Source organism: Castor canadensis, chromosome 5 (genome assembly GCF_047511655.1).
Source record: "Castor canadensis chromosome 5, mCasCan1.hap1v2, whole genome shotgun sequence".
Classification (NCBI taxonomy): domain Eukaryota; kingdom Metazoa; phylum Chordata; class Mammalia; order Rodentia; family Castoridae; genus Castor; species Castor canadensis.
This window is the reverse complement of record NC_133390.1, coordinates 77,058,589-77,080,570: the sequence shown is the minus strand read 5'-3', so window position 1 is coordinate 77,080,570 and position 21,982 is coordinate 77,058,589. Positions and strand designations below refer to the sequence as shown.

The window sequence follows — 21,982 nt, the reverse complement described above, 5'->3', positions numbered from 1 at the left end:
GCATCAACTTAAATATTAATAATGAAAACCAGGGCTGTAAAATAAGTACAGTGTGGGGGAGGGTTACTAGTGTGGGGGGGAAGTGAAGGAAGGAGATTAAGGTGAGGGTATATTGTAGATGGACTTCATATATCTATATGAAACAGAACTAAGAAACCTCTTTCAATTGCTTTAAGTAGGGTGGGGAGGGGGTTTAGGGGGAGAGACGATGGGGGCAATGTAAATAATGTACAATATAAGTCTAATTGGAATTGTCACTGTGAATCCTCCCCTAAATAATGAATATATCCTAATAAAAAATTTATTTAAAAAAACCAAAGTATAAAATAGTTTCTGCTGGGTATTGAGGGGATGGGGGGGAGAGGGAGGGGACAGAGTGGGTGGTAAGGGAGGGGGTGGGGGCAGGGGGGAGAAATGACCCAAGCCTTGTATGCACATATGAATAATAAAATAAAAAAAAAAAACCAAAGTGTTATGAAAAAATAATGCAGAGTTATATAATAGAAAATAACTTGGTTGGTCACTACCTAAAGTGATCTTTTTTGAGGTAGAGACATTTGAGCTGAAACATGAATAAGAAGAGGAAGAAAAAGTCAAGGCACATGAAGATCTAAGGGAGAGCATTTTAGGCAAAGAAGATGGCAGACGTAAATGTCCTGATGTGACCACAACTTGACAATGTCCAGGAGACAGAAAGTCCAGCACAGCAGGTGCAAGTAAGGGAAATGCAGTTAGAGGAGGAGTTGAAGTAAGCAGGACTCCAACATGAAAGATTGAATTTAGTGGAAATTAGAAGCAACTTGAGCATTTTAAGCAAGAGAATGACACAATAATGTTTACATATTTAAAAACACACTACTGTGTGAAAGGTAAATGGGGGTGAGCAGTGGGCAGCAAGACTGAAGGCAGGAAGAGTTATGAAGTTGCTGGCAACCCATGAGAAGGGCAGCGCACTTAGTGACTGAGGAGGCAGCGAAGATGGAGAGAAGGAAATCAGGAGGCAGGGTCAACAGAAATTTTCTATGTACTGGATATAAAGAGTGAAGAGAAATTAAGGATGACTCTAGGTCTTTGACTGACTTGAACAATTAGGTAGATGGTGGTGTTATTTGAACAGCTGTATTCATTACAGTGGTAGATAATTCTGTGTGTGGGGTGACAAAAGCCAAAAGAAGAAACCTTTTGAGGAAGGAAAGTGCCCTGCATCTAGAGAGTCAAGTGCAAGGAGGAGGGAGAAGTGGCCATTGTTGTTGACAGCAGGGAAGTCACTGGTGTCAGAGAGGTGGTGGCTGAAGTGTAGTTGGCGTTTGCTCCACTTGAGCGTGCTCTTTTGAGCTTTTGAGCAAGTTTCTAAAATGACTTAGCACATCACTGTTAAGATTATGATGAGACAATAAAAGGAGAAGCAGTGTGAAAGCAAGATTGTGAAGCCTGCAGAAGAGAGAATGAAAGACCTGAACCTTTGCAATGCATCAAGAATGTGTACCCTCCTGACAGTGATGGCTGGAGATGCTACTCAGAGACAATAACTGCTAAATTTACAAGTCCATTATTCAACATGGCCATAATTAAAAGTAAATCATATAAACTAACAATTAAATATATGCATGTTAAAAAATAAAGTGATACTCAAAACTGGTAACTTCCTAGTTATTTTACTGTATTTTAGTATTATCAACATCCTTGAGGTTAATAATGACAATTAGATTAAAAAAAAAAAAAAGTCACATTTGTAGCCATTGCACTGGAGATGTTTTAAAAACTGAGTAAATAGACTTCCCACATTCAAGACCTACTATCTGATTCAACAAATAAATTCTTTACATTGCTAATGAAAATTAAAGTTTTGACATAAGTTTGTTGTTTTGCTTTTTTATTTTGTCTTACCCAACTAAACTAAAGGATAATATCAATCAACACTTATGTTGGAATAAGTTCAGTTATCAATCGTAGCCTAAGGTAGATCAGGGACACAAGAGTTTGGCAAAACTCAATGAAAATATTCTGTGAGAGTCAATTGGCAAAGTGGAATTTGCAGTAAAAATATTGCCTATTTTATTATTATTTACACAGCTTTCTTTTCAGTAAAGCTTGTAATAAACTCCTGTTCAGATATATACTCAAAGTTGTTTTTCTTCAGAGCCAGTTGTTAAGTATTAGCAAGCCTACCACTGCCTCCCACCAAACAACAGTCAAAGTTCAGAATTCAACTTTATGCCCTTGGATGTCAGAACTGTCTCATGGGAATGGAATGACAATAAAATCATAGATGGGAAATGGACGAATAGATGTACAAAGCTCTTTGAGATGTTTAAGAATAAAGGGAGCCTTAGCTAGTCGTGAGTTTGGAGGTAAGGAAGGGTTTTTAAAGAAAAAATAAAGAAAAGAACATCCTTAAATGTGATGGAAATGATCCAGTAGATCAGGGAAATACTGACGATAATAATGGAGAAAGAGATTATTACAGGAACAAAATCCTTGAGAAGAGGAAACAGGACTGAAAGTATAAGCAGAATCGCTTCATACCTGTTAGAATTAGAATTCCCTATTATAGAACACTGACAACACCAAACGCTGGTGTGGATGTGGAGTAATAGGAACTCTTATCCACTGCTGGTGAAAATGCAAAGTGGTACAGTCAATTCAGAAGACACTTCAGTGGTATCTTAAAAGCTGAGCACATTCTTATCACCTGATTCAGCTACATTTCTGGTTATGTATCCTATGGAGTTAAAAACTTAGGTTTATACAAAAACCTGCACAGATGTTCATAACAACTTTATTCATAATTGCAAAAAACTTGTAAACAACCAAGATATCTTTCAGGAGGTGAAGGAAGAGATAAACTATGACATATAGACAATGGCATATTATTCAGCACTAAAAAGATGAGCTATCAAGCTATGAAAAGACATGGAGGCACCTTATATTACTGAGTAAAAGAAGACAATTTTGAAAGGTTTCATACTGTGTGATTCTAACTACATGAAAACCTGGAAAAAGTAAAACAGTGGTTGCCGGGGACTTTGGCTGGAAGGGTAGAAGAATAACCAGGCAGAGCACAGAGATTTTTTAGGTTAGAAAAGATACTCATATGACACTGCTGTGATGGATACATGCATTTCACATATGTCCAAACTCAGAGAATATACAAGACCAAGAATGAACCTCAATGTAAACTATGGGCTTTGAGTGATCACAACGTGTCAATGTAGATTCATCAATGGCAACAAATGTACCACTCACTCTCAGGGGAGGGGAGATGATAATGGGGGAGGCTGTGTAGGGGCAAAGCAAATATATGGGAAATTTCTGTGCCTTCCTCTCAGTTTTGCTGTGAACCTAAAATAGCTCAAAAAAATAGTCATAAATCTAAATTTTTCTTTATGCAGAAAAACTGGGAAGACAATTTACACATCCATTAGAAGGTGGGAGGTGAGAGTAGTGTAATGGCAAGATTACCTTTAAGTTCCATTCTAAATGCTGAGAAGCTGAGATTTGTAGATCAGAGACATAAAAGCCATTTAGCTTCTATACATTATAAATTGGGCACATTTCAACTATAAGTATATATAGAAGCATCTGAAATCAGTGTTCTTGAAGTTCAAGGTGCTTTTTCACTTTAAATGTTTATCAGTCATTTATGGAAGTGGCATATTTTGCAGAAAATAGCAAAACGAATGGCTTTCCTTTGTTAATGCATTCTTTCAATGTTCAAAATAAGGATTCTGTTCTCTTTCTCCCTCTCCCTCTCTCACTCTCTCGCTGAATAAATCATACACCACTTCTGCTGCTTCCACTAATGGCAGACAAAACTTTCTGGGATACAGGAAGACAGTTTGAGGGGAGCACCTATGGGAAGAAAATTTTAAAAACTGTCTTACTTGTTACACCAATAAGAGTTGTGATGGCCAAATCCTGGAATAGAAACTGGTAATTTGAAAGGCTGTTTGTCTTCTGAAAATAAAAAGAAAAGCAAATCAAAAAGTTATGATCTTTTGGATGATGCTTGATATGAATCACAGTGGTTTTTCTTACTATACATAGGATTTTTCAAGTAAATTACCAAGGAGATGGTGGGGTCAGAGGTCTATTTGAGTTGGTGAGTGGTGGTGAAACCCTCTCCAACAAGTAGAGCCTCCTTCACGTGCTTTCTGGGCAGGGTCCTTTGCCTCAGTATTACCCTGGGTTGAAAGGAACTTTTACCTCTATTAGATCCATCTCTGCTCTCATTTCTGTTTATCAGCAGAAAATTTAGGGTTTGGTCTGATGCAAGAAAAGCATGCATCTTAATAGTAACAAGTGACAGATGAGTGGTAATCTTACCTACATTTATAAGGGAAAAAGAGAGTAACTGAACCCACAATTTTCATCTTTGGGTATTGTTAGATGAAATGTTAGAAAATCTTAATGAAGCACCTTCATACTCTTGAGGAAAAAGTGTTCTGTTCTTACTGACTTCAAGACTGGCTTCCCATTAATGGGAATGAGAGAATGATGTACCGTAATTAATTCTACTTTTGAACATAATGAGTATTAAGACAAAAATAGGGTCAAATTCCTGAAAGTAGCCAACCTTCTCTAGTCCATCAGTGGGTATGAAAATATAGGTAATCTGAAAGCAGGGGAACTAAAACCCCTAACCTGAGAGAAAGCGGGAAAGAAAAAAGGTGAACCTAGATATCTACAGCATAAACAAAATTCCCTTTCTTAGTGTTAGTATTAAGAATAAGCTCACATATTGAATTCACAAGCAATAGGCATGTCTGTTATATCCTATTAAATGATAAAAGTCATCACAGGATATACATATTTTTGTAGTATCATATGCCAATTTTAATATCCTTATATTCAGGTAACCAGAAATATGTTGGTTTGTGCTAACTTTTGAAAGTCAATTGATAAATTTTCAGGGCAGTTGTTAAACACAACTAAAATAAAAACTTAAATTACACAAATGTACTATTAAATAAATTATACTAAAAACAAAGTTGGTAAATGTTTAAGGGGATGGTTGGTGGCTCACACCTGAAGTCCCAACTACTTGGGAGGAAGAGAATGGGAGGATCACTGTTCGAAACCAGCCTGGGCAAAAAGTTAACAAAACCCCCATCTCAATCAATAAGCCAGACACAGTGGCACATGCCTGTGATCCCAAGTACACAGGAGGCTATAAGTAGGAGGATTGCCATCCCAGGCCAGCTCCAGGAAAAACTCAAGCCCTGTCTGAAAAGCAACTAAACCAAAGGGGGTTGGAGGTGTGGACCTGAGTTCCAACCCCAGGACTGCCATAAAAGAAAAACAGACAAAGATAAAGATTTAAAGCCCAGCACTTCCTAATTATTTTCCTACATTTTACTGTTACCTATGTTCTTGAGGCTATTTATAGATCTCATATCTATATGGTGCAAGTACTACATAAGGGCAGGCTGCCGCTGACCATCTTTTACTCCCTCCACATTCAGTAACACCAGGGAGATAGCATGAAACTGGCTATGGGGGAAGTATTTACACCACTGAAACTAGCAAGCATCAATAATGAGAGAAAGCCAGTTAAGAGGCACTGCCCCTATGCAGACAATGTTCTCCTTAACGAACGGTATGTTGGAGTAGAGCCACCCTGGAACTGGGAAGATAGAGACCTGGTCCAAGCACGTGAAAGCAACAGTAGGAATGAAGGTAATTTACTCCATTATGAGTCTCAGCCATGAACATTCCTATGTCAGAAAGCCAGAGAGATGATACCAACATCTTGTCCTATACAAAGGTGTCTATTTCTGATTTATTTGATTTATTTTATAAAATCTGAAGGATACTTTTAGAAGAGCGCTTGATGCTCAGCTATCCTATTTGCACTCTTGCTTTAAGAGGCATGGCAAATTGCACCATTTGTGTAGTTCTCACTAACCAAGATGCTAGGTCCCAAGTCATACCCAGTAGAGCAGCAGAACACCAATATACTGAATCATGCTGTACACAGCCATGTACTTAAACATGCAAAATGAGGTAACGAGAGCCGCACGTCCTTCCCTGTGTAAGAAAAAAGGAACGAAATGAAAGCAACGAAGGGGAATTAGGCCAGTTATTCTGCGCTGTTCACCTGAACTCAGGACAACAAAAATCAGAAGTCTGATTATACAAATGCTTGTCTGACAGATGGGACAGCCTTGGCCAGTGGGAGCTAGCGCTGCCAGTACACTAAATGACTAGATGTTCAGGAAACACCACTTCCAAGCCAATGTCCACAGCCTTGACCTGGCAATGAACCCTAGTTTACAATTATTCTTGTCCCTTCTGCAGGCATTGCTTCAGCTCTGAACTCAGAGCTGGGATGGGAACTAATCCCATATCTCACACCCGTGCACTGATGCAATTTGCAAGGTCACTTCCCTTTTCTCAGTTTCTTCATCTGTGAACTAAAGGATGTAAATAAGATTGCAGGTTTGAAAGATAGTTTCAAGAAGATGCTTCAGGAGTTTGGGAAACATTTGATTCAAATTTTACCTTGCAGTCCCACCCTTTCAAAAACTGGACTAAAATAATGTGTATACTCAAATTAGACTTTTATCAAATTAAAGTTGACTGGCACAATGAGCATGTTCCTTTACATGTTATTGTTGACTGACTTTGAGTAAACAGTACATACTTAAATTATAAAATACATGACTTGTGAAATGCTACTTTCTTCTGTTTCATTTGGGGAAAACATAGGGCTTTAATTTACTTATGGTCATAATGCTTTCCTGGGATTCCAAAAACCTCCAACAATGTTTTATGTTGGAGCAGGGCTCTGCTACTGCCCTTTTTCTTACCTGAAAGCAGTTTCTTCTTATTCCTCACCTCCTTAGAGAGGTGTTTCCAAGACACTCTGTCTGAAGTAGCCCATTCTTCCTCCCCAGCCACCTTGTAGCCTTTCATACTACCCATTTTATTTCTTTGACAGAACATATCAAAATCAATAAGTACCCTCTTTTTTTATATCCTGGCAATAAATATTAGTCAAATGCATAAATAAATATGTTTAAAGGACAGAGATAACCAAATCATAATTTTGATATGGGAAAAAAAGGATAATTATAGATTAAGTTTGTTTAAACAAAATCAGTTCTAATATAATATCTAGCCCTATATGAATATATGAGCTTGGGCATACAGGTACATTCTCTGAGCCCCAATTTGTTCATTTATAAAACAAATAATAGGCATTCCTACATCTTCAGGCTGTTTTGAAGTTTAAGATAGTAGGCTCTAAAGCCTACTCTTTAAACTATAAACACAGGTTGTTATGATAACAGCAGCCACGATCTCTTTCATTAAACAAAATGCAGAAGCACATATTCTGGGGAAAAATAAAGCACCAAAGTAAATTTTAGTAGGAGCAAAGATGAATTGAGATTTTGAAAACTGGAGATGAGAAGGTTACCCCAAGGAAGCATAAAGAGGCAAAAAGGAAGGAAGACAAGTGGGTTTCTCTCAACACCCCAGGATAAAGCATCTAAGAAGGAAGTCACATTTTAAAAATTAAGAGGATGATTGACACTTTCAAAACAGCAACAATTGTCATAATCCAATCCTCCAAAAATAATCTAGCCAATGTCTTTCATTGGGAGTGGCTCTGCTCTCCCAACGTTATTTATAACTCCTGGGAAGCCATTAGGCAATAGGATGCATTTTTACACATAGCTCCCTCTCCACTGAGGGACACAAAGCTTCACTGGCCTTTCCTAGGCAGAACAATGTAATCTGAACCTAAAAGTCAAGACAGAGAAAATAATGCTGGGCTAAGTGCCTACTTACTTGATAAGGTGAGGTACACACTCAATGTTTGGAGTTTTTGAAGTGAAAGGTGAAGCCACAGATGCCTCCTGCTCTGATAAAGAGATGCCCACATGAGCCATTTTCAAAGCCTGAAAGCAAAGAGTTAGTTTACTGCCTGTGTAGGCTCACAAACACCTCTACTGAGGCCACACACACACCAAAACAGTCCAGTTAACTTGGCTACACGGTGGCTTGTGGGCCCAACACTAACCAGGAGGTGGCCAGACTTTACCCTACCTGCCATATAAGAAGAGCTAGCACTGGAACACTTAACCAAAGAAGTGGGAATTCCAGAACCAAGTTCTACCTCATTTAACCTATAGTGATTACTGAGTCTTTGTGAGGCTTTGGTCCAAACCCTCCCAAATCTTCAGCATCAGTTTATCCATCATGAGGAATGCAAATGTATCCCAGTAGATACTATTTCTAAAGAGCTCCAAATAGATATTATTGAGGGATTATGACCCACACACTGGCAGTGACTTACCCCACAGTCATTGGCTCCATCACCACACATACCTACAAAGTAACTAAAAGGGAACCGTGTGAATTGTAGAGGAGATGAAAGCTATCTTACCAACTAATTTCTCGAGTTAAAAGGACAAAGTGACCATAATTATTCAGGTTTTAAACTTATTCATTACTGTAAGGGAGTTTCTCTAAGAGTCTGATTAGAAGTAAAGTATGACTCAGCAACCTGGCACATCGTTCCTAACTCCTAGCATTTCAGATAAACACTGCACTTCATTGCTTAGGGAACAGCTTTCTTGGTTACAAAATAGGGATGCTCACAATCAAACGATGAGATATCACAGCACAGTGGAGAAGGCACAGGAATCTAAACCAGGAAATCTAGATTTTGATCTGGTCATCTTACCATTTTAACCATCATTTTTCACCTCTACAAAGAGTTTTTAGTATTAAATGAAGTGCTGCCTGGGAAAGTGCCTTAGAGAGTCTAAAACAATAAGCAAAGCATTAGTCCTTGGTAACGTTAATACTAACACATGCCTGGCTTGGTGGCCAGGCATGATGGTACACACCTGTGTTCAAGGCCCAACTAGGCTACAGGGTAAGACCCTGCCTCAAAAAGAAAAAAAAAAAAAAACTACAATAAAAAAGCCACCCTGTTGGCAACCACTCAAACTAAAAAATGATGTGCCAGGCCCAGAAGTTGAAGAAAACTTCAGGATGGCTTTTTGAGGTTGGAAGACTACTTCTCTCTGGAACTGTTGACAAAGATCATGAAAGGTAGGCTTTGTAAAGCACAGCACCCTGACAGCATTCACAGAATATGCTGTACTTTCTTTCATGCTGCTATAAAGCAACTAGTTTATCCTCTAGGCTTTCAGACATGAGAGACAAGGAGGGCTTTCTGAATTGAGAAGCTCTCCTAATGACTGAATTGTGTGACTATGAAAGTAGGAGCAAGAGTCTACTTCATGAGGTTCCATTAATAGGAAATGAGATTCCATTAACAGGAAATAAGGTTCTATTAACAGGAAATGAGATTGGATTAACAGGAAATAAAGGGTCCCAAATGATGGGCATTTTGTTTGGAATTGCTCATCTGGTCTAGAAATGGAAGCCCTTTCTGTTAGAAGTATTTTTATGATTTGGGAATGAAAGTATGCTTTAGTACAATAATAATATCTGAATACTATTAATCTTGTCATATGAATCTCCCTCTCTAACTGTGATGATAGATTATAAAAATAAAGTCAAAATTCTCATTGTACCTTCAGGATCTGAGCTCAAATCTCCTTTCTGATCGTATTTCTCAATATACTCTCTCATGCCCCTTACAGTCTAGTCCAGTGATTCTCAACTTTGAATATAAAATTGACTTACATGAGGAGTTTTGACAAGCTAATAAAATTTAAGCTCTGTATGAGTAATTAAAACTGAATCTCTGGACAGTAGGTCCTGGGATTGCTAGTTTTTTAAAGCTCCCTCAGTGATTGTCATGTGCCCAGGGTAAGAACCACTGCCCTAGCTCAACCTCTCACATTCCACCCCCTCCCTTACTATCAGGCCTACACACAATTCATGACATCTGAACTGGCTAAAGAACTTACTCCAATTTCTGAAATTCTTCCACCAGACTGGATTTCTGCCCTGGAGACATTCTTGCAAAGATGGTCCCATTGATCAGTATCTGTAAGGAACCCAAAAAGGAAATGTTTTTATGCTAGCTAATCATACATGAAATAATTGAAAACAGAACATTGACTGGGTGATGATGTTAATGAATGAGAAAAAAAGTCTGTTTGCAAGGAATCCGTTTGTTTTTATTTTAAGACAGAAGTCAAACTTGGTGTGGTAGTGCACACCTGTAATCCCAGCTACTCAGAAGGCAAGATGGAGGATCATGGTCCAAGACTACCCTATTGAAAAAAACACTAAAGGCAAAAAGAACTAGGGGCAGATGAGACTAACAGCAGAAACCAAAAATCTTCTTAGTAAAATATCTTATGAAAATAATAATCTAAAGGAATTTAGCCAAGCTACCATGGAGATTGTGACCCTGAAAATTTTGAGCTCCATGGAAACTTGAATTAGAAGAGTGTGAGAAATTACAACACAGCAAAACATCAGGATCCCAAGAGAAGTAAACAAGCAACCACTTCTCAGAAAATTGTTCAACACTAGTAGAAAATAGCCTAATCGTAAAATAGTGACTATTCATGGTCTGTTTTGTTTTTTGTTTTGTTTTGATTTTGGCAGTACTGGGGTTTGAACTCAGGGCTTCAAGCTTACTTGGCAAGCATTCTACCACTTGAACCATGCCTCCAGACCTTTTAGCTCTGATTACTTTAGAGGTAGTGTCTCACTTTTTGCCCAGATCAACCTAGACCACGATCATCCTATTTTAAGCTTCCCACCCTCACTGGGATGACAAGCTTTTTTCCATAGATGAGGTCTTACGAACTTTGTTTTTCTGGGACTGACCTGAACTGCCATCCTCCCAATCTTGGCCTCCTGCACAACTTGGGATGACAGGCATATGCCATAAGCACCTGATTATTTGTGATCTTGGATTTAATTAGACTACCTGGACTTGAATAATTAAGAAACTCAGCAGCTGGTAAATGGATGGAATTGGAGAACATCATTCTGAGTGAGGTTAGCCTGGCCCAAAAGACCAAAAATCGTATGTTCTCCCTCATATGTGGACATTAGATCAAGGGCAAACACAACAAGGGGATTGGACTATGAGCACATGATAAAAGCAAGAGCACACAAGGAGGGGTGAAGATAGGTAAGACACCTAAAAAACTAGCTAGCATTTGTTGCCCTTAACGCAGAGAAACTAAAACAGATACCTTAAAGCAACTGAGGCCAATAGGAAAAGGGGACCAGGAACTAGAGAAAAGGTGAGATCAAAAAGAATTAACCTAGAAGGTAACACCCACGCACAGGAAATCAATGTGAGTCAATGCCCTGTATAGCTATCCTTATCTCAACCAGCAAAAACCCTTGTTCCTTCCTATTATTGCTTATACTCTCTCTACAACAAAATTAGAAATAAGGGCAAAATAGTTTCTGCTGGGTATTGAGGGGGGGGAGAGGGAGGGGGAGGAGTGGGTGGTAAGGGAGGGGGTGGGGGCAGGGGGTAGAAATGAACCAAGCCTTGTATGCACATATGAATAATAAAAGAAAAATGAAAAAAAAAAAAAAAGAAACTCAGCAGCTATTGCAAACCTAATTTGAGCTGTTCCAGCTCAATCCACTGAAGCTTCCTTCTATAAACTCTAAATTCTTCTGCACTGGAGCTGTGTGTTCCCTTCTCTTCTTAGTAATAAATTCAGTGTTCACTAAGTATTTATTCTTTAGCAGACCTGCCCCTATTGTGGGTTTGCTCTCTATAAGAAAAGCATTAAATTAAACTTTCTTTAGTATATAGGTCCTCTAGCAAAACCTAAAGAAGTTCTTTCATTCTTGCCTACCTTCCTGAGATCCTTCACTGTGGTAACATAGTGAGAGCTACTTAAAATCAGTACTTAACACTGACACTTCAATCCTATAGATGGTGGAAACTTGATCAGTGAAGTATATTTACTTCCAATCTAATAGGAAACAACAGTAATCTCTACAAAACTATCTGCCTTTCTTATGTAGAACTAACTAGGTGTAGTATATCTCACCTAGTAAAAAGGTTAAAATTACGGTCATGCTATGTAAGTGATGTGATCAGCACTGTCACAAAGAAATCACAACCATCACAGAACTCACCTTTGGCAGTAGGCTGCTGAAATGTTGACTTATAACATGAAAGGATTTTCCACTTAGGGCAAAATGGTAACTTCCTTCTCTGCCATTATCAGAGACTTCTTCCCTGATGTTAATGAAATTGTCCTGCAAAACAAAATATAGTTATTTTATATTCTTTCATTTAGTAGGACCAGGACTACAGCCTATCAGAGACAAGGGAATGAAAACAAACCAGGCTCTCTAAAACTCACACTCCATCCCTGATTCCTCAGAGAAGTGTTTTGTCTTTGCTGGATCAATCTTCGCACATCACAGCCACAAGTGAATAGGAGAATAACACTTACTCATGTCTTGGTCTCATCCTGATTTGATCTCCATGAGTCCCAGTGAAGAGTGCATTTCACACATTTCAAGTGTAAAATACAAAAGCACTGCAGCTTAACAAATCTCTCCCTGAAGTGAGAACTTACTATTTTTTCTTACTGAATTATTGTTTCACAAGGACTCAATGAAAATAGAATACTGACAAAACTGGAGAGAAATGAATTTTTTTCCTATCCTGAAGACATAGTCTGATTTTCTGATCACAGTAGTGTCTCTCCCATGGACTAAATCCCCTTTGAACCCAATGGGGTAGTGGACAAGCAAGAGAATTTGTGGGAGATTCACAGCTCTGCTTACTCATACAAAGCCAAGTTCTTAGGTGTAAAGGAATGGATTATCTCTAGTATCCAGGAAATCCTGTACTTTAGAGCACAGTAGGAACAGTACAGAAAATTGATATAATTGGGTTCATGAAACTGCACATTGTTAGACATCTGGAGAAGTAGGTTGACTCTCAGTCACCTCAATACCTGTGTCAGTCACAGCTGTCACTTGCCAACACTGTGAAACAAGTTAGGCAAATATGGTAGAAGATCTGTTTTCAGGTATACCTGATTCCCATATGCAATCTGTTTTTTCTCTTCTACTAATTTCCAAGATATAGATGCTGAGGAGGATCCCATGGTTTCATTTGCCTCGATAAGAATGACTTTCTGGCTTTCAGAAACCATCCCAGACTTCCTGGCTACTGTTATTGCTGTCTGAAGATTGTCACCTAGAAAAAAGGAAGAGCATCCCAAGATGAGACTGAAGAGATAGAACCAACTCATGGAAAGCCTGGAAAATTGGCATAAAGCATTCAGTCCTTATTTTAGGTATGAGAAAAAATGATTTCTAAGATTTTTTTTATCCCTAATTTGTGATTCCATGATCCCTTTTCAGATTTTGACTCATTTTTAATGATGTTATTTCATGACCTACCAAGGCATTTTTCCCAAAAAAAGAGAAAGGAAAATAAGAAGCAGCAAAATTCAAATCTATTTCTGCCATTTGCTAAGAGCTTTGCAAATAGTTAGGAAATCCCTACTGGCTTAATATTGTACATGGTGGGTCCACTTTTAGTCAAGATGGAGTAAGTCCATTTTAATTTCTGTCACTTCCACTGATCACAACTGAAAACTCTGAACAAAAAAACAGAAGCAACCACCCAAGGGTTGTGAAAAGTAAACAAAAGCAAGCAGCCTGTGGAAGGGAGTCAAACTTGGACAAACTACCTATTGGAGGTGAGTTTCTCAGCTTTTTTTCTCTTTCCTCTCAGAAGTTTGACTTGAATGTATGCCCTAGTCCCAGAGCTGTTCAGGCAGCTGAAATCCCATGAGAAATCCAATTTTTCAGGCCAGAGAAGCCAGAAACAGGGATGCTTGTAGGTTATAGTGTACAGGGAAAATACTGGAAAGAAGAAAGCTGGAAAAAGACTAATTCCCTACAAGCCCCAGGCTTAACCTAGAGTTATGGGCATGTGTGGGTCAGACCCAGAAAAGGAAAACACAAGTTTCAAGAATTGAACTATGATATAAATCACTTCCCATTTGTCAGAGTAACCCTGAGTGGGCCAGACCCAAACATCGTAGCAAAAAGATTTAATGTCTGAGCTACTATTGGAATCACCATCTCTAAGGGCAAAACAAAACTTGTGGTTAGTTGCTGAGTAATACAAAACAAAAAAAAAAAAAAAAACTTAAAATTCTCTAGAGGATTTTAACAGGAGCCAAAGTCTCACAACATTATATTCAAGATGGTAAAGATACTCAAAACACAAAACACAAATAAAACCAACCAAGCAAAAAAAAATCTGTCCAATTCTTAAAAGACTTAAATTTACAGTTTGAAGAAGTTCAATTAAACCCAATCAAGTTGAACTTGGTGAGAACCACACTCAGACACGTAAGAATCAAACTGCAAAAAACCAAAGATGAAGAAAAAAGCAATTAGAGAAAAATAACACATTACTGATAATAGAACAATTACTAAAATTATCAGATTTCTCATCAAAATCATGGATACAAGAAGTCAGTTGAACCACATCTTTAAAATTCTGTAAGAAATGAACTGTCAACTCTGGCTCCTATAGCTAGTAAAAATACTCTTCAGGAAAAACTGAAAAGTAAAACCATTCTAAAAGGAAGGAAAAAAAGATAGTTTATTTCCAGTAGACATGCCCACAAGAAAATGCTAAAAGGAGTTCTTCATAATGAAAAGAAATGATCCCAGAGGCTAATTTGTACTTAAGTAATAAAAACATAGTAACAAAAACAATACAGTTCTGTGTAAATATGAAAAATCTCATTTTCTTCATGTAGGTTCAACTCCCAACTGTTGAGAGCAAAGATTATAACATTATCTAATGGGAGTTCTCAATGTATATTGTTAGAAATGAATATTTCAATTAAATACATGAGAACGAAGAATTGTCTTAGCAATGCAAAACTTTACTTCTGTCCAGAAAGGTGCTAGCATGCACGTGGGCAAAACCAGCACAAAGTGGGGTGGGCAGTCCATCATTCCCCTTACATCCCCGACATGAACAGCCTGCCTCTTGTCCTGGTTGGCCAAGATCAAAAGTTCACACTCTTCTAGGCCCACTGAAATTCTATACCTACTTGAGGGAGGTGTTAAGATAGAATAGTGGGCAATTCTAGTGGGCAGAGGGGGCTCAGCAGTAATCCAGACAAAGAAGTGGGAAATACAGGCAATGAAAATGGTGACATATACTTTGAGAGAAAAGACTTATTTTCTCATACTGTCATACTTAAACAACCATAACATAGAGTAGGCAAGGGACTTCCCTGGTTGTAAGCCTTCTTGAAATAATAGGTATTGACAGTGTGATTCCTAGAATACCATGAACACATAATAACATCTGGCTGGCTATCCCAATCATGGCTTTTCCTAGGTTTCTAGCACAATATTTATGTGAAGAGCTAGGCTGGTGGGAAGGCGCAATGGTAGCTGAGATTGCAAGAGCACATATAGCCCTGAGACATAAGAAGCTTTCCCTGACTCCTACTCCTCAGCAGGGCACCAGCTGCCTTCAGCTTTTCAACACAGACCCATTTCACCTCCATTACCTGGGACAGTGTGGGACAAACAGCCCAGGCCTGAGCTCCAGTCATCTGACAAAGAAATTTAATAACTTGTAACAATCTAAGAGGTCCCAGAAGCTGGGTAAGAAAAGTTCAGGCAGAACAAGAAGAACACATGACTGGTGAAGTAGAGCAGCTGCTGGAGACACATGGAACCTGTGTTAATAACATGAAAGCACCAAGGAAATACAAATGCAGCACCCAAATAAATAAGTAAGTAAACAGGGTTTCAAAAGCCACTCCATCTCAAAGCATGATTTATGTACACAGCTCAATAGGTGATTAGAGGGAGATAATGATCATTGTTGAGACCTATGATTGTGATTTGGAGAAATTGGATGCCCTCTATAAAAGTCTTAAAATACAAAGCAAAATTATACAAATATAACAACCACAAGAAAATAGATAAGAGGTTGAGAGGTTGGATCCAGGGGACTTGTAGATCTATCATGTGATACTAGAAATTCCACAATGGAAAAAAAATAATAAAGACAAAAATAAAGGTAACAATTAAGAGAATAATGCAGAATATTTTCCTGAAATGAAGAAAGGCAGATTAAAAGTGCTATGCTCCAGAATGAGTTAATTTAAGAGAGAAAAAGAAAAAGACAAACATGTGGGCATAACCTGGTAACATTTCTAAACTCCAAAGGTTAAAAAAAAAAAAATGTGCAAAAAATAGTTAAGTTCCCTACAGTGGACTGCCATTGTATTTTTACAATGTCAAAAGTCAGAAGGCAAAAAATAATAGCATTTACACACAGATCATTAAGAAAAAAGAACTATAACTTATGCCCCTGTCAGAGCCGAGAAAGAAATTCCAGGATATGTAGAAATCAGAAAACATATCACTCTTCTATCCCGTCCAAGGACAACACTGGAGAAAAACAAATTGCAAACAAGAAAGAGAAAAAAGACAGAGCCCAAAAAAGTAATTGAAGGAGGGTAGAAAGTGGAGGGCTTTATTTATCCAACATCTAAATGACTAAAGATAGATTATGAATATGTCTAACATAAATGCTAAATAAAGATTTTGAAATAGAGCAGTCATAGGGTAAAAGAAACTAATTAGTAGTAAACTAATTCAACAAGACCTAAAAGTTGAACTGGGGACTAGAAGAGGAGAAAGTAAAAGTATCCAAGAGTATCTTGGATCGTGGGAGCTACGCTGGGGATGGGTAAGCATAGAAGGAGGAGTAAAAGTGTTGTGGAGTTCCCAACTTTACTCCTGGATTCCAGTGAAATGGGAGTAGAGATAATGCTTTGGTGGGGAAATAATGTCTCAATGACAGAAATAATAGAGTCAAAAGCATCTGACTATGACATCAGTGGCAGCACATGGTCAGAATACATGAATCCATCAGGAAACCATTCACTTCTATTCTCTTCTCAATTAAAACGTCACAATGTCCTTTGAAAAATGTTTGTTAAGAAATTTCATACTTTTCACTTGAGTGATCTCTTCTCATTGCCCCTTGTTTGTGTCATCTAGGGTTTGGGATTAAGTGTAGAGAGGACAGCATGGTTTTTTATCTACAGAATTATAGAGTCTCTTATTGATAGGCTTCAGTGTAGTATGTAGACCACATTGACTAAGCATTCTTCTCCTACCATTTGACAATAAAAATCATAGTCTTTGCATGACCCCTGTCTTCCTGGCATTCAAGCCTTATTTCAAATGTCACCACACAAAGAGGCCTTTCTTAACTGCCATGTCTAAAGTAGATGGTTAGACACACTTTACCACATCGCCCTATTTTGTTTACCTCAACACATTTATTACATTAATTTACTGATTGATTATTGATTGATTTTCTTTCATCCTGCCAAAATGGAAGCTTGTTGCCCACATCAAGTTCTCAGTTTCCATGCACACTTTGTTCAATACCTGTGATCATTACAGTCTTTATCTGAGCAGAGATGAGCTCCTCCAAGACTGGCTTTGTCTCATTCTTCAATCGATTCTCCAAGATCAGTAATCCCAGAAATATCAGGTCTGATTCTACCTTCTCCCTGGAGAGAAACATAATCAGGAGATATATATATATATATATAGAGAGAGAGAGAGAGACAGAGAGAGAGAGACAGACAGAGAGGGGAGGATTGATTAAACAGAATTGGCACATTATAGATTTCTTACAGTAATTAAGACAAAAAGATAATGATTCCCATCAAATGGCCCCATTCACTCAAGCACTATTCCTTAGCCACTGATTATGTGACAGAACAATTCAGAAAGAGAACAGGAGGAGACATTGGGGATGCTAATGCATTAACTCTGATTCAATCAAGAGAAAGGGGCACTTGCTAAACAAGAACTTGGCTTTAATCTTTGTAGAGAATGAGCTAGTGACTTCAAGGGTTTCTTCTATCTACTATGGCTTGTCTGATTTTCATTACCTTGCCTATTACCCACAGAGAGGAGTTCTAGTTCTGATATAAAAAAACACCATGACAAATAAGTGAGGCAAAATAAAATAAAATAAAATGCTGGTTTCTCTAGCAACCAAGGCTATAATCAATACCATTTTAGCCCCAGGAGGTATGGTCTAGGTTAAAAAATGGGACTTTTCCCCATCTTTTCACGCTTCTACATAGAATGTGAATGTTGCTATAAATGAGGCCTCCAAGACTCCTATCCACCACAAGGATGTTTTCAAGAACATTCTACAGGACCAAATATGTGGACTATATTTGGGGTTAGAGATTCAAAGATTCTTCCATGGTTCCCTTATTTAGACACAGATACAAGAACAAGACACCAACCCTTCTTAATTCTGGCTGAAATATAGATGAAAGCAGTACTCCACAAGCCCTCTTGCCTAGCTTGACCTGGGCACATCAATGTTGGCTCTCACATCAGCCAGGGCCTCTATCTTGTTAGTGATGTTCCTAGAAAATTGTTAATATCTCCACTAGACAGTAAGAACAGACATTGTTTCAGCTTCTTACATCAGAGCAGGTTCCAAAGGATGGCATTCCCATTGCTCTGAACTGGCATTTAAATCTCAATATTAACTGGTTCCAAACTATCTTTCCAGCTTCATCTGTCACTAAATTCTCCCGTCCTGTCTCCAGCCCAGTTGAACTACTCATCATGGATATGCTCTATACTTTCTCATCTCTAGGCATTTGCTCCAGAATGCTAGACTGCCTTCCTTAGTTCATGGAATTTGTTATAATTTCCACCATTGAGTTTCTTCCTATATTTTGAGGCTTAGCTCATGTGCTCCTCCCTTACCAAGGTTTCCCCAGACAGAAATAATTGTTAACTGGGGCATATTACTTCTGCCTCAGTTTAGCTCATTTTATTTGCCAATGTAGTATGATTGTTGGCTTTTTTATCTGTCTCTACTTTCTTCCAAGTTTTTCCAAGAGTTGCTAACTGCTTCACAGAATCACCTCCTTGACAGCATTGACTATTGGTGGTAGTTGAGACTACACTATATAGCATACCTGTATCAGCCTCCATTTGTAGCTGCCACCAGCGCAATGATTTTACACACAGGTGTGAGCAATGTACTTGTTTTGTTTTAGTGGAGTCAGCTGAGAATTTACTGACTTATTTTTTGTGATACATTATTTTTTGCTTTTATGTTAACTTTAAAGGAAGGCATTATATTTGCCTTTTACAAAGAAAATATAGGTAATGTTACCTATAAATTCTATCTTAGTATATTAAAGAAAAAGCTTAAAATATAGTTAAAACTAGAGTGTCCAGTCTGATAAGTTTGAAAACAAATATGTTAGATCTTTCACATTTAAAATCTTAAATAACAAAATGAGCCTTGATTAGCTCCAGTGTAACTAGCAGTGTATTGGAAATGGCATTGAAGGTAAAATAAACATTACAGCCTAAAACAGTGAGAAATTAAGCTACAATGATGAAAGTTGAACTCCTAATTACTTCTATCCATTGTAACACACACGCGCACACACACACACACATGCACATGGGTGCTTCAAAGCATTTCTTCTTTTTCTGCAAAGATTACCTAGGTTAAGTAAATCCAATTTATATTTCTTTGTTTCCTTAAGCTGTATTAAGAGTTTTTCAGGCAACTGTTATGTTTTGCTACTTCTGACCAATCCACCAACCATAATTTTTTCAAATGGGGGCATGACCACAATTTTAAACTTTGAAATACTGGTTATAGTCATATGACTGTTATCACAAAGCCATAAAGTCACATTGCATTTTTATACAACTATTCCTCATAAACCCTCCCACTCATTGTTCCCATCAGCTTTGTGATTCGGGCAGAGCAGGGGTGACTATCTCTGGTTACCAATATTCAGACACACTCTATGAACAAAAACTGAGCAAGCCAAGTTGCTGTTCCTCACCCCCTAGCACCCTTGAATCCCACTGTAGTTCGCACCTTCCCACCAAATCATTCTGCTTTATGAAAATCCTCTCCTTTTACCTTGTCAAAGTTGTATGGTGGTCAGTTTCCAGCTTCTTGTAGGCCAGAGCTATGACCCGGAAACCCTGTGTCGTGTAAATCTGAAGATCACTAATAAAACTAGTTGGTACTGTTCAGAAAACAACACAGGATTAGTATACAATGTTTACTTAGCCAGTATTGGCAGAGAAATTCTTTATAAAATCCAACTCTTACCCAAGACAATACACTTCTAAAAAGTTACACAAACAAATCATGAGAATTATAAACACAACTACATTGTCAAGGTTAACTTCTTAGGATCCAGGGAAGCTGAAATGAGAAGGAAGCATATAAAAAGGGAAAAAGGATAGAGAACAAGAAGAATGCTTTTTTCTCCTGTTTAATCAACACATTTATTGAGGGTCTACCATGTGCCAGGTATTGGCTGTGTAGAGGTTAAACTGAAAACTCTCCACTGTAAGGATTTCTGTTTACTTGGGTAAAAGTGTTATACTAACACTGTAACCAAAGATGATCATTGCTGTGATTCAGCAACTGCACAGGATACAGATTCACTTAGGAGTGCCTGTAATAGCTCAGGAGGAAGTAGATAAGTGAAGGAAGGAACAAGCTTTTGGACTGAGTGACTGAGACAGTAATCCTTGAGTAGATGGTTTAGCTCAAGGGAAGCACAGAATGTGAGGAGTAGAAAGGTGTTATGTGGAAAATTTAATAGGGTCAGATTGTAAAGGCCTTATCTATGATCCTAAAGGAATTTGAGAATGTAGTAGAACCTATGGGAAACAGCCAAAGGAATAAAACCAAAGAGATTTACAACATAGTTGTGATGAAAAAACCTCTCAGGTCACTGCATGGAATACAAATCAGTTGGGGAGACTGGAAGCGGAGGGACAATTCACCAACTATTGAAGTGATATGATATGAGGAGGATCTAAGTTGATGCAGTAACAGGGCCATGGATATGGAAAGACAGACATGCTGAGGAGAGAGAAGAATCACAGATGGCTCCCAAATTGTGGGCCAGGTACAGATGGAACCATTACCCAAGATGGAAAATTGGGAAATACAGGAAGTAAGGAAGATGAACTTGATTTTGGTATTCAGTTGGGAATGCCAGTGAGTCAGCCAATTGGGGATGACCAGCAGGCAACTGGATTTATAGACAAGTGCAGTGGGGACATATTTGGCTGGAAATACAAAGTTGTCCATTGTAATCCAAGTCTGTTCACTAACCTGTCTCAGGTTGACAAAAGCTGGCCACTCTCTCAGGAGCACCTTTCATGAATACCAGTTGGTCACCTCCTATCTCTTGGACAATGACTGTCATCCTCTGCAGTGATGATGAGAATGGGAACTGATGCAAGACTGCAATTCCTTCCACTGACACCTGGTTGAGGAATGGGGAATAGAGAGGAGCATACTGGCCTAGCTTCCAGTTGTTGGGAGTTCACTATTCCTCCCTCAGTCCTTATTTTAGCATAGAAAGGGAAAAGCTACCATTATTTTTCACACATTAAATTCAAAGTCATATCTGTGAACTTTCAAGAGAGTTTCCCTTGGAGTTTGAGTGTTGTGGGGTGAATAGCATGCAAGACTTACCTGACTGGCTGCTTTGCAGGGCTTAACTATCATGGCATATGCTGGCACTCCCTTGATGTGGAAATCATCTCCAGGCATAGCCATTTCCTGTTTCACAAATGGAATATTTCATTGTAGAGATTTGTTTATTTTTGTCCACTGACACTATGCTCAAGCCCTCTGCTTGAGAAAATCCTCCAGTCACCTTAATGTACTTAGGGCACCTCCTCCCTCTGTTACACAGAGGTGAACCAGGCATATTCCACCACAGAAAGAAAAAAAAAATAACAATGCATTGGAAATGCGACAGAACTCAAAGGACAGACACTTCTGAATTATTCATGCAATTTATCCTGCTTTCTCTGTTGGAATGTGCTACATAGAGGCTCATTTCTATTTCTAAAGAGTTTAACTTGAAAATGGTGAGCCTGGATAGTTAAACTTATTTTGTGTGAAGCAGGCACCATGCTGTCTTTCTTCTCCTGGAGTTCACTG

General features: G+C 38.3%; 1 protein-coding gene across 10 annotated transcripts in view; it reads right to left on the bottom strand.

Annotated features, from left to right (window-relative positions):
- The window catches only part of Atp13a4 (ATPase 13A4), a 118,553-nt gene that overhangs the window by 18,255 nt on the left and 78,316 nt on the right, over nt 1-21,982 (bottom strand). For 5 of the 10 annotated variants that reach the window (XM_074073503.1, XM_074073500.1, XM_074073501.1 and 2 more), the window contains exons 15-25: nt 21,509-21,595; nt 21,143-21,296; nt 19,928-20,036; nt 17,389-17,513; nt 12,969-13,132; nt 12,055-12,177; nt 9,897-9,976; nt 8,306-8,348; nt 7,798-7,907; nt 5,934-6,030; nt 3,885-3,957 (exon numbers count right to left, since the gene is read on the bottom strand). In XM_074073503.1, the coding sequence (XP_073929604.1) occupies nt 3,885-3,957; nt 5,934-6,030; nt 7,798-7,907; nt 8,306-8,348; nt 9,897-9,976; nt 12,055-12,177; nt 12,969-13,132; nt 17,389-17,513; nt 19,928-20,036; nt 21,143-21,296; nt 21,509-21,595 (1,165 nt within the window). Of the gene's footprint in view, nt 1-3,884; nt 3,958-5,933; nt 6,031-7,797; nt 7,908-8,305; nt 8,349-9,896; nt 9,977-12,054; nt 12,178-12,968; nt 13,133-17,388; nt 17,514-19,927; nt 20,037-21,142; nt 21,297-21,508; nt 21,596-21,982 lie in introns of those variants that run through there. The other 5 variants (XM_074073506.1, XM_074073508.1, XM_074073502.1 and 2 more) reach the window with 4 other exon arrangements.